The sequence below is a fragment of the Plecotus auritus genome (assembly GCF_963455305.1).
Source record: "Plecotus auritus genome assembly, chromosome: 1".
NCBI lineage: Eukaryota > Metazoa > Chordata > Mammalia > Chiroptera > Vespertilionidae > Plecotus > Plecotus auritus.
The window spans coordinates 42,040,380-42,061,304 of NC_137770.1; the positions used below are offsets into that span (position 1 = coordinate 42,040,380).

The 20,925-nt window shown below is 39.3% G+C and overlaps 1 protein-coding gene across 2 annotated transcripts; it reads right to left on the bottom strand.

The window, feature by feature from the left end:
- Positions 1 to 1,437: 1,437 nt before the first annotated feature.
- Positions 1,438 to 17,494, bottom strand: MAPK1IP1L (mitogen-activated protein kinase 1 interacting protein 1 like). 2 transcript variants are annotated; one of them, XM_080671136.1, is made up of 4 exons: positions 17,311 to 17,494; positions 9,272 to 9,293; positions 7,924 to 8,619; positions 1,438 to 6,280 (listed from the first exon to the last, which is right to left on the bottom strand). In XM_080671136.1, exons 2-4 carry the CDS (start codon positions 9,287 to 9,289, stop codon positions 6,269 to 6,271), a joined length of 726 nt encoding a protein of 241 aa, XP_080527262.1. In that variant the 5' UTR covers positions 9,290 to 9,293; positions 17,311 to 17,494; the 3' UTR covers positions 1,438 to 6,268. The 2 variants fall into 2 exon arrangements, with proteins under 2 accessions (XP_080527262.1, XP_080527263.1); XM_080671137.1 differs by lacking the exon at positions 17,311 to 17,494 and adding an exon at positions 12,938 to 13,046.
- Between the last annotated feature and the right edge of the window lie 3,431 nt (positions 17,495 to 20,925).

Below are 20,925 nucleotides of genomic sequence, written 5' to 3' on the forward strand. Positions count from 1 at the left end.
TCCGGCCCATTCGGCTGTTCTATCCGGCCCACGGAGCCGAAAGAGCGGAGGCTTCTCTTGCTCTCCCCTCCGCTCCTTCACCAGCAGCAGTGTTAACATGGCAACGTCGGGAAACACGGCCGCAGCTCCTTCTTCTGAGAGGGCGGATTTAAATCCGCCCATTCAGTAGAAGGAACAACCTCTCAATCTTCCAGAGGCTCCTTGTAATGCCCCCGGACGCGTCCCCCGACATCACCCTGGGAATGCGTAGACACGTTATTGTGGTGATGTAGGGAGACTCGCCCCTGGAGAGCACAGTATCAGAGCGTTAGCTAAAAAGGAGACCAACAACACTGTTCCCACTGAAGTTGATGTTTTAAAGACCAAAAACCTTTCAATCCAGTCTACATTGCCATCTACATCTACGTCCCGGGCATAATTTGGAAGTTGCACTAAAGAAAATGTTTAATTTACTGTTTACACATTTTGTTCTTTTCTATTTGTTTTAGTTTTAAATTATTTTATTATATTTAAGTTTAATTTGAAAGGCTTTTGTACCTTTCCTTTGTTAGGCAATTTTATTTTGCCTTTGCCATCTTCAATATAAGGTATGTTATTGTGCTATGATTCCTCCATTTTTTGAAGTTTCAAATTATAATAATTAGTGTTTACATTCTTGTTAAAATGTTTGAAATGAATAAAACTATTGAAATAATAAAAAAAAAAAAGACCGTACCCTTTTATGTAATGATGTTTACTTTGAATTTATATTAGTTCACACAAACACTCCATCCATGCTTTTGTTCCGGCCCTCCGGTCCAGTTTAAGAACCCATTGTGGCCCTCGAGTCAAAAAGTTTGCCCACCCCTGTTCTAGGGGATATGAAATTAGACATCAAATGCAATTTAAAAATTTATAGTTGCATTTTGTCCAATTATAAGGCAAAAAGCAGAACTCCCTTACTACAAATTATTCATTCATTCACAGCCCCTTCACACTGGGGTTAAAGAATGGCTAGTGACCCCACACACCCTCCGTGGAAAGGAAATGGCAAACTATACCAAATTTAACAATGTGATCGTCACTAATGGCATAGCAGTTAGGGAAAGAGCAAAACTGTCTTTCATAAAAGAAACCGGGGGTGGTGGCAGCCGGGGTACACAGGGAAGGTCCCCTAACTTTGTATATAGATAACTTGGTTACAAAGAACAGCTGGGCCTTGAAGGGAGAAGAGGAAATCCTCACAGTGGCACAAGTTGCTAAAAAGAGGGTTTGTGGAGGAAGGGTTGTTCCCAGAGAGCCTATATAAATGCCTCAGTGAATGCAGGTCACACACACAGGGATGTCAGGCCCTTTGTTTTTCTTTATGTCAACAAATTTGCAGTTAATTAGGCTCTGGGCTTGTTCGGGGAAGCCCAGAATTGGGCCTAAGAATAAAATACATGGAAAAACTGTGAAGCCATGAAAATACATTTTTTAAAAGTTTTCAGGTATAATACACAAAAGCAAAAAAGTTTATCTTTAAAAATATCAAGTATCACATCCATTGTCTAGTCCTAATTATAATTACTTCTTAAAGCAACATTTGTTTTTGTTTACAAATACAGCAGCAGGTGATAAAACCTAACGTCTCAAACACATTGCTTACAGTTCATAACACAAATGTATATGTCTCAAATCACATTCTAGGCAGTTTAACTTAAAATGCATAGACAATTACATACATTAAATTTGTCATTATTAAGTCAATGAAAAAAATAACAATATCAAGGAAAAAATACAGAAAACCTTTAGAGAGCACAAAGAAACCAAGTTTACTTAATGGCAACAAATCAGTATCTGCTAATCAATGGCAGGCAGTGAAAGTGCCTTCATCCAGGGGAAAGCGAGGAGGAAAAACATCCCATTAGTTTGCATGCTTGAAAAGTTATACTGACAAAACCATCATCTTGGAAAACATTAACTTTAAAAAAAAAAATGTATAGCATACTTTGCTCTTTAAAATGCCCAAAGGCTGGTCTATAATTTCCACCAGCAGGAATACCAAAGTATGTTGATGTAGGTTAAATAACGGGCATACTAATGAATTCTGTAATGCCACCACTAGACTGGGACCCTCAAGGACAGGCATTCGCTTTCATCTCTGTATCTCTGCATCTGGCAAAGCACCTGGATCACAGACATTTAAGTGTCTGCTGGATGAATGCAGTTCTCAGAAATAGTTTAAAGCCAGAAGATTGCATTTCTTTAATACTGATCATTTTATTGGCAATTTTTGTTTTACTTGTTAGAATTCTGAAAATAAAGTGTCTTCATACTAAATATTGCTCTATTAGGATTATAGTCTTCCCTGAAAGCCACTCACCACTTTTTATGTATAGCGAAGTGCGTCAGCATGATTCATCCGAATTTAGCCTTCTGCTTTTCAAAAACATTAACACTGGAAGGTCTGTGCTCAGGTTTAATTCCCAGGATTTACAGCGGTGGCACTTAAATAAAGCCAGCACTAGATTATTCAGGGTAAGGAAGGAAGACATGGCACTAATCATTTACAAGTGCAGGCAACTGATTGATAGGCAAACTAGGCACAGTGTTTTATTGAAACTTTGAGAACTATGTTCACCTACACAAAACTTCAAAAGCTGTACATCTGAGTACAATAGGTAGCACTAATTATTTATGAGGTAAAATATGGGCGCAACTGACTTCTTTCCCAGAAAATATTCTAATATTCCATTGTAGTGGTATGACAGACCAAGGCCAAAAATGCACCCCTTTTCTTCTCTGTTCTATTACTGTTATCTACTCAAAACAATAAACAGTAAAATGGACAAAGAAGGGAGGTAGCCCTTGGGTAATTAAAAATGTCTTGTTGCTTTTTCCAGCTAAGAGCCATGGACTGCGGTGATCTCTCGAGGCACAAGCTCCTCCGAATATACTTTGAATACACTAAGACATGCAGACAGCATCACGGAGCTGAGCCCCCAGAGTGGGCCCAGTGGGGAGCAGCCAACTCAAATGGAAACAGAAGAGACAGAAGCCAGTTCTCATGGGTCCCTGATCGCAGGCAATTTTTCTAAAGAGGAGGAACTGTCTTCCCAGATGTCCAGCTTTACTGAGGCCATGACTCAGATCAGGGAGCTGGAGGAGAGGACCATGGGAGAGCTCAAGGAGATTAAACAGCGAAGGCCAAGGGCCAGGCTGGCTTGCGCTCTCCGAGATGACCGAGCAGCCAAACTAGGATTGGGAAGCCTTTGTGAACAAGGCAGACCCTGTCTTGGCTCAGCAAGCCAAGCACTTCTCACCCCTGCGGCAAGAAACAGCCTCAGTGACTGTAAATATAGATTGTTTGGTTAAAAAAAAAGTTTTGTCTGTTCCTGCATAATCAATATATAGCTTTAAACAAAACAGGGCTGAGGAGTCAGAGCTGCAAGCAGCCATCCTCAAGCATGAAAAGGTGTCAGGCCGAGTCCAGCAAAGACAAGCCAAGATATTAAACTTCTTTAAGGCGCCTTGATTCTTGAAAACTGCATGTGTGACTATAAGGTCCAAAGTTTAATTTTTCGTTGTCATTTTTTAGGTTCAACATTTCAAAGTCTAACATTCGAACTCCAGAAACACTATTCTTAAACACATCTCAGCTATCTCCATCAAATTTATTTTAAAATTCTTGCTCTTCAAGTCCAAATGCCAACATATTCCATACTTCACATTCCCTTCAGACTAACAAGTAGTCTTCCATAAACTCATTTTAGCCTAGCATGACTTATTTTGAAAGCAAATTATTCCTTTGTAAAAAGAAATCTTCCTTAGATGCTTCCCCCACTGAAATGTCTGATTTTCTTAACTCCACCCTGAACCTAAAAATACTTTTTGCCCAGAGTACCTTTGAGAATTGAGAACCTCTCCCTCGATTTGAGAAATGATTCTCTAAAGAATTACAAATATAGAAGCAAATTCTGTTCCCTTTGATTTCCATTTAAAAAAAAATTTTTTTTTTTAAATTCTGTTGAAAAGTCTTGGAAAGCAAAGGTTAAAATACAGTGTTGTCTAGGGCGCAGTGTGGGTCACTAGCAAAGTTAATATACTTATTGGGAATAGTAATTCCAAATCTTGTGTTCATGGTTTTTCAAATCCTTTAACAAAAGATTTTCACCAATAATGAACGGGCTCCTCAATTACAGACTCCCAAACTTGCTACCTCTTCTTCTTTTAGTCAAACATCATCCTTTCTAGTATTACATTAATTATCCCATCTTAAGCCAGAGTTGTCAACTTAATCCTAGTACAGGACAACCAAAATAAGCATAAGGAGTGATATATTTGCTGCCATCTTACTTTTCCTCATTTTATGCCTCCAGTTAGCTGACAAGAAACTGACTGGATAATTTAAGACAGGACACTCTAAGGCTACCTGCCTTGTGAACTGGAGGCTACTTTGACAACAGATTCCCAAAGTGTTGTAAATAGCTGCCACTTGGCCTTGCAGTGAGGTGAAAGATAAAAAGACCATTTGTGCCACTATGTAAGAACTGTCTAACAACATTCACCAGTCTGAAAATATCTAAACAAATTAGTGTCAATTCTGTAAGCTTGAATCTATCTCCTACTTTAAAGGGAGGTTTAAACACTGAAATGTTCCTCCCAAAGGTGACCATCTTGCTTTCGTAAAAGGAGGTAGCTATCAAACCATTAAATTGGCAGCATTTGGCATTCTCCACATTTTAACTATAAGAAAAACAAACTACTAAATATTTCTAAGCAAAAACAAGAGTTCTAGCATAAATCTGTCTTATACTGATGAAGAAATTAACAATACATTTTAGTAACCCAATGGATATATTGAAAGTTTCAAAATGTTACTTCATGAGTAACACCGTCAGTTCCATCCCAAAATTAAGAATCTGATTTAAAGATAAGGTGCCAAGAAACTACTCAGACTATTTTGGTGGTTACAAACAACACTTACAAGTAACACAATCACACTTCTTTAAACTCAATTGCAGAGATCTACACTTTATTATTTTCACTGTTAGAGTAAAAGGATAATTTATAAGGATGGCACTTAATTCTACCTATTTACCTGTCAACAAATACAGAACTGAACTGTTAGCTGTAAGCACTTTACAAACAGATCCAGGAAACTATGCAAGAGACAATGACATAGCTTAACCAGACTCTGACAGATCGTATTTTGATCAACTTGTACAAAGAGAACAGTCATGCCTGTGTGACTAAGGTTCTTTAAACATAACTGCTACATGTGTTTATGATAGCCCCTAGTGTGCCAGTTTTCCGTATCAGGGAGGAATTAAAGGATGTGCTCCTAAAAAACTGAGGAAGAAGGGGCTATAAGGAAGGGACTGGGTGGAAGAGTGATTTGTGGGAATACAAATTACTTACTTGTCCTTATGAAGCAACTCCTAAGGTTGCCTCTATTGTGAGGTTCAAGACAAAGGAGAGAATTATTTCCTTCCTTGAGCTCTTCTCAAAGCAATATGGACATCTCAAATCTATTCTAAAGCAATACAGAGATCACCAATGCTTTAAGAGTATAATTTACATACATGCTGGCCTGTATTAAAAAGAAGTTTCCACAAATGGCAGATTTTAAGAGCTGTTTGACCCATTTGGTTAAAAGTAAAACAAATCAGGTGAAATTTAAAACAAAAGCTTTTACTAAAATTTCAAGGATAAAAATTAACACTTCCTAATAAACTCAACATCTGATAATAATTACTGCCAGTTTTAAAATGTATATTCAAAGTATAACCTCAAGAGGACTATGTTAGTTTATTCTATGGATAGAGCAGCTCAAGATGTCGAGAGGCATAATTTTTTAAATTATGACAATTAACATTTTTCAAAGTGTGTTCATTTAAGGAAAAAGTGATTATAGAAAAATACGTGAAATAATTTGCCAATGAGGTTGCTTGCAGGTTCTAACAATAATCCACACATCATCTTAGATTTTTAAATTTGTAGTTTCATAATTTAAACAAATCCAAAATTTGTTTTAAACAAATTATATCAAAGAGCTATTCAATATACTTTTCACTTTCCATAAAAACTGAATAAAAATCACATTTGAATGATTTACATTTTTATCTGATTGTATCCATCTGATATATTATACATCCAAGTACAAGAGGCAGATATCTTCTGAGAGGCGCAAGAGTTGTTCTTTCATGAATGCCCTTTAATAGTGAAACCAGCAATTTTTATATATGCATCCATGTGCATATATATGTACTTCAAAAAGCAAAGCGTCATCTCTTCATCCATTAACTTAATGGTAAGACTGCAATAGAAAAAAAAAAAAAAGTAAAACCTCTAGATTTTGTAAATGGAGTTTAACTCCTGGCTATGGCTTAAACTTATTGCTTAATAAATCCAAACAGCAAGCTATCCCACTTATTTTGGCATACAATTTACAAAAATAATTTTTAAAGCGAATATATAGCAAAAAGATAAAATAATGAAAGGAAGCTTTGGAGGTACTTAACTAAGATTTTCTTCCTTTACAGTTGAGGTAGATATTTAGTTAATCTAGTTGGAGATTTGATTATTTTGTTAAGAGTAAACAGATTTTCCCCCCTCAGGGAGCATCCTGACTGTGCTTGAATACTCACTTAGCTTACTTCACGGGAGAAGTGGGCTGCTTCTCTATTTGGTCATATGCCTAAGACAGGCTCCTCAACTAAGATGTCAACAATACTCCCAGTTTGGCTGACAGTAAAGTATAAAGCATTACACATAACTGACAATTTAGAACAGTGGTAGGACCTTGAGCTAAATGCTGCTAAGATTCTAACAAAACTTTGGCTAAAAAACACTATGGAAAGTTGCACCAAAGACCGGCAATGTTACATATTCACTGCCCTGGATGATTTAAAAATATACCTCTAGTAACCAACCATTTCTTCGGTCTGCTTCTAACAGAATAAAGTTTGTGTATAAATGTTATACAAAAATAAATATAATGAGCTCTGGCCAGGTAGCTCAGTTGGTTAGAGCATCATTCCGATGTATCAAGATTGTAGGTTTGATCCTGGTTCAGGGCACATACAAGAATCAATCAATGAATGCATAAATAAGTGGAACAACAAACTGATGTTTCTCTCTAAAAAAACTCAATAAAAAATATTTATATGTAATAAAACTGTATACCACTGATTCATCATCTAAAAAAAAGGAGAAGCTGGACTTATTTCGAAGCTTTTGTTAACAATTACATTATTAAAGGTGATTATAGCTAAAATATAGTATTGAATGTTAACTACAACCGGAAAAAAAAGATCTACCTCTGTATCAAGCCAGCCAGGCTGAGATTGCTATTACTGAACTGTGCTTTGGTGTGATACTATATTACTGAGAAACTAGTAGCCCTGCGCACGAATCCGTGCCCCAATAGCTCACTGTCCCCCTCCTGTAGGTCCCTCTGCCTCCCCGCCCCACCTATTCATAGCTTGCTGCCCTGCCCCCTCCTGTAGCTCTCCACTGCCTGCTTGTAGCTCTATGCTCCACCCTCCTGCTGATCCGGGATCCGGTCATTATGTGGTCAGCCGTTATGCTTCAGGGTGTAATGACAATTTGCATATTACATCTTTATTATATAGGATGTTTTTTAAAAGTCTAATGTAACGCATCTCTCACTTTACTTCAAAAATGCTGTTGAGGACATTACTTACTACATTACAATGCCTTTGAGGTCCTTCGGAAAATTTTTCTTTTCATTTTTAATACTGGGAATACCATAATTATGTTTTTATCTTTCTAAATGCTTTACCTGAAATTCGAAATTTACTCTACACATACCCACCCACCTTTTTTAAGAAAGTTTAAAAAGCTTTCTAATCTTCCATCAGAAACTGGAGACAAGTAACCCTTTAGTTGTGCTTATGTGACTATTAGTGCAAGTTAAATAACAAATTAAACACTCACATGGGGGCCACCAGGCATTGGTGGAGCACCAGAAGGTCCTGAAGGCACTTGAAAAGGATTATTGGGTGTGGGATAGAGTCCTGGTGTGGGATATGATCCTCCAGGGGCAGGATATGGTGCTGGTGGTCCCCAGGCTCCTGGTGGAACAGTGCCCCATGGAACAGGTGGTGCTGCCCCGGGTGCTTGGGGAGGAGGAGGTGTGGGATATGGCCCTGGATATGGCATATTAGGGGTAGGATACTGCCCTCCCATTCCTGGTGCCCAAGGTCCAGAAGACATGGATCCCCATGGACCTAAAGGACCAGCTGGATCGGTGGGAGCACCATATGGTCGCGGAAGCTCTGGAAAGGGCATATTTGGTGTAGGATATGGCCCTGTGGGGCCAGGACCTGGCACAGTTGGGGCTGGATAAGGACCACCAGGAGGGGGGCATGATGGTCCAGAAGGAGGAAAGGGTCCTGGGGGTCCTGGAGGTGGTCCAGTGGGAGGCACAGAGGGATACATTCCTGTTGGTGCTGATCCGAAAGGCACAGTGGACGGTGCTGCACTCGGTGGGAGTCCAGATGGCACAGAAGGTGGAGCGCTTGGGTTATTCCAAGGGTTGGAACCTGGCCAGCTTTGAGGAGGTTGGCTAGGTTTTGTATTGCTCACAGCAGAAGTTTTGGCAGGGGAGTGGTCAGGTAGCGCATCTGCCAACTGTAATACAAAAAAGGCATGTCTTACCGATCTTATTTAGGAATATGTCACACCAAACATGATTATAAACCTCTATAACATCTTCAAAAGCAAAGCTGTTCAGTTTAAAAACAATTCATTTAATACAAAACTTGAGGGGTTATCCTGAATATCAACTTTGGAGTGCAAAATTCTCAAAGAAGCTCGTTTTCTAAATACAACTAATTAACACATTGTAGATTTGAATCCCACTTTACCTCAAACAAGTTACATACTTTCTCTGAAAGTTAGCTTCCTCAAAAAATAGTTTTAGGGTTAACTTGAGGCTTAAATGAGATAATTTATGTAATGCAGTTAACACAGTGCCTGGCATTTAATTTTTAATGAACGCTGGCTATTACTAATATGAGGTTAAAAGAGAACAGAATACTTAGAAATTCTTTACTTAAGGATTCATATAGAAATACTTCAAAATATATTTTCAAACGTTATGTATGAGTAAATTAAGGCAAATAACCTATCAAAATCACATACCACCATCACCCCTGACCCACCAAAACCCAAGAATCACAGAAAGCATCTCTTTTAAATGGAAAGGATTATGGCCCACTCTTAGGACTACGTTGTTTTCTTAAGAGCTAAAAACTTGTAAAGAATAAGTGCATCAACTTACCGAAAATTCATCAGACATTTTCCTAAAAACAAAAAGAGAGGAAGAAAAAGAAAGGAAGAAGGAATATTTCAAAACCAGTGCTTACTATTTCTTATATATTCTTTAAGGAACTTTCTATGCATACATTATTTTTTACTTAAATGGAATCTTATTCATTCATGTAAGGGGTTTTACTTTATATAGGAAACATTTCCATAACAATTCATACAGCTCTATCAACTTCATCCCTTTTTACTGCCTGCACATCATACAAAACTGATCCATAATTTAGCTGACACACTCATGTTGGTGACAGTTTAGGTTTGCTTGTATTTTGTGTTTGAGAAAATGACAGAGTGAACATGTCCAAATATATATATATTTTTGCTCACTCGTGATATCTATCACCAGGAAAAAGTACTCAAAGTAAAATTTCCAGTCAACAGGTAGTTATCTAAATTCCATCTCAAAAGTCTATGCCAATTTTAAAGTCCCTTGCCCATTTACACTGCCTACCTTTCCCTTCTAACTCTTCTCCACTGGATATTATTAAATTTATAAAAATTGTTTTCAATTATGGTAGACTGAAATTGGCATATTACTTTAACTTATATTTCTTTAAGTAGAGCATCTTTTAAATTTAATACTTCGTTTATACTTTTTCTGTAAATCTGCTCATGTCCTTGGACCACTTTTACCCATTTCTTTAATTTGAAGTAAATGAACATTTAATAAAATGCAGGATCTTTTAAGTGTTAGGTCAACAGTGACCCAGATACAGACCATTTCCCTTACTTGAGAAGGTTTACTCATGCTCCTTTCCAATCAACTCCCCTTCTACCCAGCAATCACTTTCTGACTTAGTTTTTGCTTGTTCTTATACTTCATATCCTATCTAATAAAGAGGTAATTTGCAAACTGACTGTTACTCCAACACACAAGATGGCTGCCCCCATGTGGTCAAAGATGGCTGGCAGGGGAGGGCAGTTAGGGGCGACCAGGCCGGCAGTGGAGGACAGTTGGGCGCGACCAGGCCAGCAGGGGAGGGCAGTTAGGGGTGACCAGGCCTGCAGGGAAGGGCAGTTAGGGGTGACCAGGCCTGCAGGGGAGGACAGTTGAGGGGACCAGGCCTGCAGGGGAGGGGGCGACCAGACTGGCAGGGGAGGGCAGTTAGGGGTGACCAGGCTGGCAAGGGTGGGCAGCTAGGGGTGACTGGGCCAGCAGGGGAGGGCAGCTGGGGGCGACCAGGCCAGCAGGGGAGGAATGGGCCCACTGGGATCGGGCCTAAACGGGCAGTCGGACATTCCTCGAGGGGTCCCAGATTGGGGAGGGTGCAGGATGGGCTGAGGGACACACCCCCCGCCCCCGTGCACAAATTTCGTGCACCAGGCCTCTAGTAAATAGAATAAGACAGTATGCAGTCTTTTGCCTTTGATAATTTTACTACTTAGTAGTATACATCTTTCTAAAAAAAAAAAAAAAAAAGAAATGCTTTGTAAGGTAGTAAGAAAATTAGCTAGCTCTGTCATACATAAGACAAAAAGAATTTATCCCGAGTTCCTTTTATCTGTAGATCCTTTAAATGGTATATTTAGGCACTACAAATATTTTTTTAAAAATATATTTTATTGATTTTTTACAGAGAGGAAGGGAGAGGGATAGAGAGTTAGAAACATTGAAGAGAGAGAAACATCGATCAGCTGCCTCCTGCACACCCCCTACTGGGGATGTGCCCGCAACCAAGGTACATGCCCTTGACCGGAATCAAACCCGGGACCCTTCAGTCCGCAGGCCGACGCTCTATCCACTGAGCCAAACTGTTTCGGCTACAAATATTTTTAATTTTGTGTAGTCAAACTTATCAATTTTTCAACTACATGTAGCTTCTGTCTTATAAAGGCCTTACCTACTCCAAGTTTAAAAAAATGTCACCAGCCCTAACCGGTTTGGCTCAGTGGATAGGGCAGGGATCCTCAAACTTTTTAAACAGGGGGCCAGTTCACTGTCCCTCAGACCGTTGGAGGGCCTGACTATAGTTAAAACAAAACAAAACTATGAACAAATTCCTATGCGCACTGCGGGCCCGGGACGAGTCGGCTGCTAAGCAGGACAGGCAGCAGTACCCGGCGGGCCAGATAAATGTCCTCGGCGGGCCGCATGTGGCCCACGGGCCATGGTTTGAGGACCCCTGGGGGTGTCGGCCTGCAGACTGAAGGGTCCCAGGTTCGATTCCAGTCAAGGGCATGTACCTTGGTTGCGGGCACATCCCCAGTAGGGGGTGTGCAGGAGACAGCTGATCCATGTTTCTCTCTCATTGATGTTTCTAACTCTCCCTCTCTGTAAAAAATCATTAAAAAAATATTTAAAAAAATAAAAATTAAAAAATGTTACCAGCCCTGGCAGGTGTGGCTCGGTTGGTTGGAGCATTGTCTTGTGCACTGGAAGGAATTGGGTTCAGTCCTCAGTCAGGCACATACCTAAGTTGCAGGTTCCATCCCTGGCCAGGTGTGTATGGGAGGCAATGAATTGAGGTATCTCTCTCCCCCAACTACCCCCCCCTCCCCCGCCAAAATCACCTATGCTTTCTTACTGCATTTTTATAATTTAACTTGTTTAAACTCTTTTTGTTCTTCCAAACAATAATTACAGAATAATCTATCTTTTCTCAACTTACTTGACAACCTTAACACATTCTAATGTTATTAATAACTAATTAGCCTTGGTCAGGTAGCTCAGTTGGTTAGAACATCATCCTGGTATTCCAAGGTTGTGGGTTCAATCCCTTGTCAGGGCACATATAAGAATCAACCAATGAGTGCATAAATAAGTGGAACAACAAATCGATGCCCCCCCCTCCTTCTCTCTCTCTAAAAGCAATCAATAAAAAATCCCCTAAACCAATATTTATTGAACATCCATGGAACAGGCACCATGCTAAGTGCATAATCTCATTTAACAGCCTCAGAGCCCCACAAATGCAAATTCTATTACCACCACATTTACAGCTGAAGAAAATAAGGCTTAGCAAGTTAACTTATGTAAGGTCACAGAGCTAGTGACCAGTAAGAGAAGGGGTTCAAACCCAGGTACAGTCTGATTCCAGAACCAACCCTCTTTACCAACAGGCCGCCATCATTTCCCACAGGTATTGTGGACTCTATTCTTTTCTACTTATCTGCACCATAAAATTCTATCTTAATTATGAAAGCTTTAATTTTTAATACATTTTAATGTCAGTTGCCCTACTATTACTGTTCCTTTTTCCAAATTTTCCTGAATATTTTCATATTTACCTTTCCCCGGTCATTTTGTAAAAAAAAATTCTGAAAAGTATGTTGGGTGTTCTGGTTGAAACTGCATTAAATTTACAGATTACTTCAGGGGACATTGATATATTTAAAATATTAAATCTTCTCACTCAAGAGCAAGGTATGTTTTCCTAGTTTCCATAACTGTCATTTATCATCATTCAGTAGTTTTAAAAAATGTCTCCTACACATTTCCTATGAGATAAATATCTAACTGGTAAACTTTTTCTTGTGGTTATAAAACTGGCTCTTTTATTTCACTGTATATTCTAATTGGTTGTTCATACATGGGAAAGGCTTTTTAAAATTTTAGTGTATTACTTTTGTAAGCAGCGAATTACTGAATTATTTTATTCTTCAAAGTTTCTCAGTTAATTACCTGGATTTCCAGATAGAGAATGATGGTATTTGCAAAAAATAATTTTACCTTCTCTTTTCCATATTTATAGCTCTTTTCTCTTTTGCATCAACTAGGACTTAAAAAAACAAAGAAATGTTAAATAGTGAGAGTAAACACATAAGTTTTGTCCCCAAATCTCCGGGGACTGCTTCTAATGTGTAAGTTAATTCTCATTTTTAGTTTGAGATTAACTAAATTAATTAATTAATTTTGTTTGAAATTTAAAAGATCTTTTGGCATCTAATAAGTTGATCTTATTGTTTCCCTCTGACCCAATCAACAGTTATTTATATATATGTATATACATACATATATTTTGCTTAATATTGAGCCATCCTTGAATTCTTAAGAGTTTTATTAAGTATGATTTGGTTATCATAAGGAATGATAAAGAAACAGAACATGAGGCCTACTAATTCACAACTGCGATAAACTTGCTTTTTGTTCAGAATATGAAAAAACACACCTTGAATGTACAGCAAATATAATTATCCATTCATTCCTAAGTTACAGTTTGTTTTATACTAAAAGTCACTTGCACAATAGTAAATTCTTAGGACTAACACCTGAAGAAACTTTTATCAGTGAATGACAAGTTTAAAGTCCACATAAGACTAACATGCTTTTCAAACAGGTAAGTCTTGCTGACACAGAAAATGGTTCTGTATCAAAGTTCACATTAATTTTGGAGCAGAGAACTAACAAAGCAACCAATTCAATTTGATATGGTCTTGCTGTTCAGATTTTTAGAATTATTCTTTTCCCTCTTAGATTTTGAAAAACATATATACATAATATAGTTAACTAGTCATAGAATTATATCAAAATATGTTATCCCATAAATAGACTCACAATTCTGTCTTTCAAAATTTTAAATCAAAATCAAATCCTGGAAGGCAGAGGAAGCACTAGAATCATATCATTAAAATAATGAAGCCCTGACCAAAGGAACTGGAAGTAGGTCACTTTCTGTTCTACATCACTGCACAGGAAAAAGTGACCTGCTCTCCATACCTAGAATGAACAGTGTTCATGTTAATTGGAAGCATTCCAATTTACATTCTGGGGAATACTTTCATCATAAAAAGGTTAAAAAAAATCAAGCAGGACATCAGTGTCTCAATATGAGAAGTGTTGCAGAAAGTTTAAAAAATTAAATTTTTCTGAACAAGTATTCCAAAACATCTGGATTATGCTAATTAAGATGAGGCCAATGCGACCTTAAAAGGCAAAAAGAAAAAAAAAAGGTTTATAATCAGGAAAGATTTTCATTTTTTCTTCTTCTTGGAATAATCTAAAGCTATTTCCTCCAAAACTCTCACTACCACTTTATGGCAAGATCTCTACATCAACTGAAAAATAATCATTTTAATTTATGAGCAGCGAGAATAGTGATTTTAAAATAGAGTACGAAATGTCTTTTAACATACACTAGAAAAGTAAAACATTTCTGTAATTTCTCTGGCCTTTAGGGTAAAAAAGGTAATTCAATCTCAGGAAAGTTTAAGGAAGTTGAACTCCATAAATTGCTAGACTACCGGACAAGAAATATTTCAAAAGGCCATCAAACTGTGGTGGAGAAAAACAGGTTGGGACTACTCTATTATAAAAACTGGACATCAATCCTGGAATTTATTTTAAAGAAGTTGCTTATCCTTTTTTTTTTTTTTAATTGATTTTAGCGAGGATGGAAGGGGAAAGAGGGGGTGGGAGAGAAGGTCGGAAGGAGGGAGAGGGAGAGAGAGGAAGAGAGAGAAACATTAATCTGTTACCTCCAGCAGGGGACCAGACCAGATCGAAACTGCAACCTAGACATGTGCCCTGATCAGGAACTGAACCCACCACCTTCTGGTGCATGGGAGGATGCTCCAATTAACCAGGCCACACCCACCAGGACTGGACATCAATCCTTTTAACTGAATCTTTTGACAAAGGCCAGCTTAATCAGAGCCCATGTTTTCATCTGCGAAAGTTATAATTTCCACTGTTTCACAGATAATTATAAGTAACATTTAATAATCAATAACATGTAAGATGTTTATTAAAATGTTCTTCTTATCAAGAGAAATCAGGACTTTTGGTATGATCTGTTTAGTTGGGGGGGATGATAGTAATATGTTATATTAAATACATAAATTTTGACTTAAAATTTATGACAGTTTTTAGTATTAGCTTTTTTAGCTATCCTACATTTGGGCAACTCAAGAAATTGGGAATTTGGAAGTTTTTGATCATTTTAAACTTCTTTAAAACATAATTTTAAAAAATCATTTCCCCAACAACTTCCTGTCAGCCATATTGTCTACATTTACTCAGCTACTTCTTGGAACATATGTACTTGGCACTGTGTTGGGCTTTGGGAAAATGAACAGTATTGTATGAAATAAATGCTTCAGGAGTTCACAGTCTGGCGCTTGAACATTACTTGGGGTAAGCACAGGGCACTAGAGAGTACTTCAAAGAGCTCGTAATGGAATTAAGGAAGGGAGGACCTGGGGGGGAACCCTGGCAAGCAGTGTCTCTGCAGTCTGAAAGAACAATGAATAGGGGATGGTGGGATAGGAGAGCAGTTTGTGCACAGGCTGAGAGAGAGGGATGTAAAAAAGGATCTGTGGGCAGTGTTAGCAGGTCTGATGGGTTGGAATACAGAAAGGGGCGGGATATGAAAGTCTTAGCAGAGGGCCTGCAGACCAAGGTTTGACTGTCTCCCTCAGTGTCAGCTTACTTGAATGAATGAACCTCAGTTTCTTCAACTGTAAAGAACTGGCTAGTAATGCAAGAGACTAAATGGGACTCATAAATCAAGTGCCTATAATAGTGCTAGAGAAAATATCGGGTGGCAACAGATTAAATTCTTTTGTCTTCCTTTGTATACAGGCATATAGCATATGGTTTAAAGAGTAAATGCTAAAAGTACGACTGACTAGATAAAACAGCTCTTCATTGGCTGGCTCTGAACAAGATGAATTCTCCAAATCTCAGAAGTAAAAGTAGACAGGAATAGTATCCACCTTACAGATTTGCAAACAAATCTCTTGGGCACTGGCTGGCATATAGCAAAAACTCAACAATTGTTATCTTTTACAATCACTATGATCGACCCATAAACCTTTATATACAGTTCTCAACTCAGAAACATCTGAAATGGAAAGAGATGCCCCTCAAGTTTGGCATAAAACTTACTTGGTGGTAAAACCTGACCTGAGGCTATTTATAGTTTCCATTAATTCATACCTATGGCTGCACAAATATTCATGTTGCATTAGGGGAGGCTGCCTCAGCACTACTGGGGGTGTTATGTCTATGCACTTTATCGTGTTTCTAAAGTCTACAGATAAAATTAAAATATTTCTGAACTTCAAAACACACTGGGCCTCAGGATTTCGATTAAGAGATGGGTCTCTGTTCCTCCAGGAGAGAGGAAAAGAACACGCCAACATTCGCAGCTCAACTCAAGTTTCTGGGACAAACTCCTTTTGAACAGGAGGGTCAGAGACGCCAGCAGCAGGAAAAAATTGTTTCTCCTGCGCAACGAACACTACTGAACAAAGAACTTCGGAAAGATTTTTGAAGACAACTTCGCCTATAATAAGGGTTCGTTTGCAAAACAGGCCTTTAAAATCACCAGGTGTACGAGTTTTTTTTTAGTAGTAATGCCATAAACATTTTTTTTCCAGTCTGATGAGTATGGTTTGATGCTCGACATTAGAATTCTTATATATTAAAAGCACTACTCCTGGTTTTCAAAAAGGAAAACGGTCAGCTATTTATAAGCTACCATGCATAATAAGCGCTCCTAAATAGCAAAACATTACACAACTCTATGGTTTCTAATGGGTATTTAATATAATGTATTTGCTAGCGACTCCTCTAGTGAGAAAGGCCGGAACGTTGTCACACGGCGGATAATCTTAAACAAGGGTCAAAGATTCCTCCAAGAATCTATTCAGGCCTAGGTCTTCCCTTTTATTAGAAATTAAATGAATGGGGGAGTGGGGGCCAAGGGGCGCGCGGCCGGCGGCCCTGTAGGGCCACAGGAACAAAGGGAGACCGGATAACCGGAGCGAACCGGCCTCGGAGCGGGTCGCGCCGCCCGGCGAGGCATGGGGGAAGGGCCGGCCCGCTCCCGCCCCGCCCCCCACAGGCCAGGCCTGACGTCAAGCGCGGAGACACCCGTCGGGCGCGACCTCCTGTCTCCGACGCCTCCTCCGGGGCCCCAAGGAAGATGACTGGAAAAATACGCTTAGCCCCGGAAGAGCGACTCCAGCCACCTCCGTCACCGCGCCCGCCTCCCGCTCGGGCGCGTTCCCTCGCCCCCTCCCCGATCCCTGTTAGCGCCGAAGCAGCCTCACCCGGCAGATCCGAGCCCGCAGCAAGGTCTAGGGGCAGCGATGGGCCCGAGGAAACCGAGAGCTGAGGAACCAGGCGCAGCCTGACTGACGACAGCGGCGACCACGGCACCAGCAGCGGAAGCACCAGCACCAGCAGCAGCGGCAGCACCAACAGCGCGCGGCTCCTCCTGGCGCCGGAACAGGAAGCACCAGCGCCGCGCGCACCGCCCCTGCGGGCGCTCCTCCCTCCCCTCGGGCGGGCCCGCGCGCGCCCCCCGCAGGCCCTCGGCGGCACTGCGGCCCGGCCGGGCCCTCTGGCGCGGCTGCTCTCCCGCGCTCGCTGCCCGGCGAGCGGCTCTTTTCTCCTGTGAACGGCTGGAAAGTTCCTCAGGTTTCCGGAGTTCCGAGCACTCAGAGGAAACGACCGTGGCTAGTGACGTCTGGGCGGCCTGGCGGAAATTGCTAAATTGTTCTTGGAATGGCTCACGGGCAGGTTCTAGATTCCCTACGCTGGGCGGTTTTTACAGCACAGGAAGCGCGCTGTGCGGCCCAGCCGCGGGGCACGAACCTTAATCTGGCCAAAACGGGAGCGCTAAAGGAATACGGGAATCTGCTAGTCACGATACCATTATTACATGTTGTGCAAACTCTGTACATATATTTTACATGTAAAAGTATGCTACATTCGTATAACGTTTTGCGTCCTTGTGTAAGCTGTTAAGTGGGTCAATGGATGGACATTTTACTATAAACTTTTTTTACTGATTTTAGAGAAACATCAATTTGTTGTCCCACTTATTTATGCATCACTGGTTGATTTTTGTATGTGCCCTGACCAGGGAGCCAACCTATAACTTTGGCATATCTGAAGGATGCTCCAATCAGTAGAACTACCTGGCCAGGGCTACTATAAACTTCTTAAATGAACACTTATCTCCAGATATGTGGCACTGCACACATAATTCTCATACCAATGAATGAACTATAGAGGAACTTCAAATACCTAAGCCTGGGAAGGCAGATTTTTGGATAAGGGCAGTGGTCTATGAAGAATGATACCACTAGTGCAGCCGTGGGCAAACTACGGCCCGCGGGCCGGATCCGGCCCGTTCGGCTGTTCTATCCGGCCTGTGGAGCCGAAATAGCGGAGGGTTCTCTTGCTCTCCCCTCCGCTCCTTTACTTTGAATTTATATTAGTTCACACAAACACTCCATCCATGCTTTTGTTCCGGCCCTCCCGTCCAGTTTAAGAACCCATTGTGGCCCTCGAGTCAAAAAGTTTGCCCACCCCTGCACTAGTGTGAACGACAGTCTTGTGGAGCCTAAGGAAGCCGGAGGCAATAATATAAAGTCCGTGAAAAGTGTTATCTTTAAAATTTTGTTTTACTCATGGTAGGCTCCTACAGACAACCTTTGCTTGGAAACTAAATCGCCATCTAGTTATTTTAGAATTGCACTAACTCTTCCATTTCTTTCACAGATGTCAGACCTACAATATGGTATGAAGATTTCATCTCCTCCCTTCAGTTTTATCCTTCATAGTTATTGCCCCACCCCAATAAATCTCTTACACATTTAATCACATCATGACATCCGATTTTGGAAGACCCAAACTGACACACTACAAACTGAAAGGAATGTATTATAAATTAGAAAATGTGTAAGAATATAGATTTTAAAATTTATTTTTCAGATTCTTAGTTTAATGTATGATGTAAGGACATAAACTGTTTTAAAAGCAAAATGCAAAGCCTTTGGATTTTATATATGAAGTTTTAATTAAGAAGAAACAAAAATTTATTCAGATCAATTTATTTGAAATCACATCCAAGAAGAAATCAACTTCAGGATTTGAAATAATAATGGCAACAGTCTTCTTTTTGGATAAGGGGTGAATCATACAAGCCTGACTGACAAGGGCAAGCTTTGTGAAGTTACTACTTAAAATCTGTATATTCAAATATATATCAAGTTAATACTTGGTTTATACAGAATTTGTCCAATTCTAGCAAAGTTAGCATACTGTAAGTAACCTTCCTTGAGTTTTACATTCTCTCAAGTCTGAAAGCTCAGATTTTATTATAACCATTGCAAAATAATTACAGGCATACCTTGGAGATATTGCAGGTTCAGTTCCAGACTACTGCAATAAAATGAATATCGAAATGAAACAAGGGGGTTCCCAGTCATATAAAAGTTGTTTACACTATATTGTATTAAGTGTACAATAGCATTAGGTCTAAAAAGTATATACCTTAATTTAAAAATACTCTTGCTAAAAATGCTAACCATCAGCTGAGATTTGACAAAGATCACTGATCACAGATCAAAACAAATACAATAATGAAAGTTTGAAATACTGAATTACCAAGATGTGACACAGAGACACAAAATAAGCAAATACTGCTAGAAAAAAGGTGCCAATAGACTTGCTTGATACAAGGCTGTCACAAACCTTCAATTAAAAGACCCCCAAATCTGCAAAATGTAATAAAGTGAAGTACAATAAAATAAGGTATGCCTGTATCTTTACTTCCTGCAAATGTAATTAACTTTTAAAATAACTTAGGCAAACATCAATTTTACATAAACCTTATTAATTGCAAGTCTTCATCTAATTGTAGAATCTACACCATCAATTCAAAATGTATTATCTCTATTGTCATATCAAGCCAAGAAAATCTATTACAGACTAAAAGTGAATGTGAATCTGTAGGGTCCACTAAGGGGGTACTTTGAAAACCTACTAACACATTAGCACTTAACAGCTATACAGAAATTATTTTCAAGTATGTTCCAAGGGTCACCTCTTAACCGAACAATTCAGAAGTCAAGTGACAAGTATTATCTACATTTTATATGCCAGGAAATGAAGACAAAAAAAGATTTAGGATTGAGTAACCTATTGAAAATAAAAAAACCAAAAAAAACCCCAAAATAGATTCTGGCTTTATTTGAAATAATATTAATGTGCACCAAATCCCTTTCCATTGGGTTATATCCATTAGAAACCAATGCATATCAAAAAAGTTACCTCCATTTTGTGCCCAATATCTTAATTTGTTAGAATAGTATAGACAGATTCTTGTAGTGTTGCTCATTTCTAGTAGGCCATTAAAAAAGTAAACCCTTTGCTCTAGCTGGTTTGGCTCAGTGGATAGAGCATCAGCCTGAGAACTGAAGGGTCCCTGGTTCAATTCCAATCAAGGACGTATGTCCAGGTTGCGGGCTGGGTCCCCAGTAGGAGGCGGCCAATCAATGATCCTCTCATCATTGATGTTTCTATCTCTCCCTCTCCCTTCCTCTCTGAAGTCAATAAAAAATATATTTAAAAAAGTAAACCCTTTGTGCTTTCTGTTAATTCTTTAGAAATAAAAATGATTGTAAAACTGGTTATATTAAAAGCAAAATTACAAAGTTGTTTTTTTTTTCCAAAGTAGAAACAATTTGCTTGATTTAAAATCTTTTATTCATTTGGGCACTAAATTACCTAACACACAGGCTATTTTAAATTTCAGCACTGTTTTCTTTGTGTTGTCTCCAGGAATCTTGTAAGTCTACTTTCCTATGAAATTTGGTCTACCAAAATCAATATATAGCTGACTTGACTAATTATAGCTTAAAATGACAAAATAT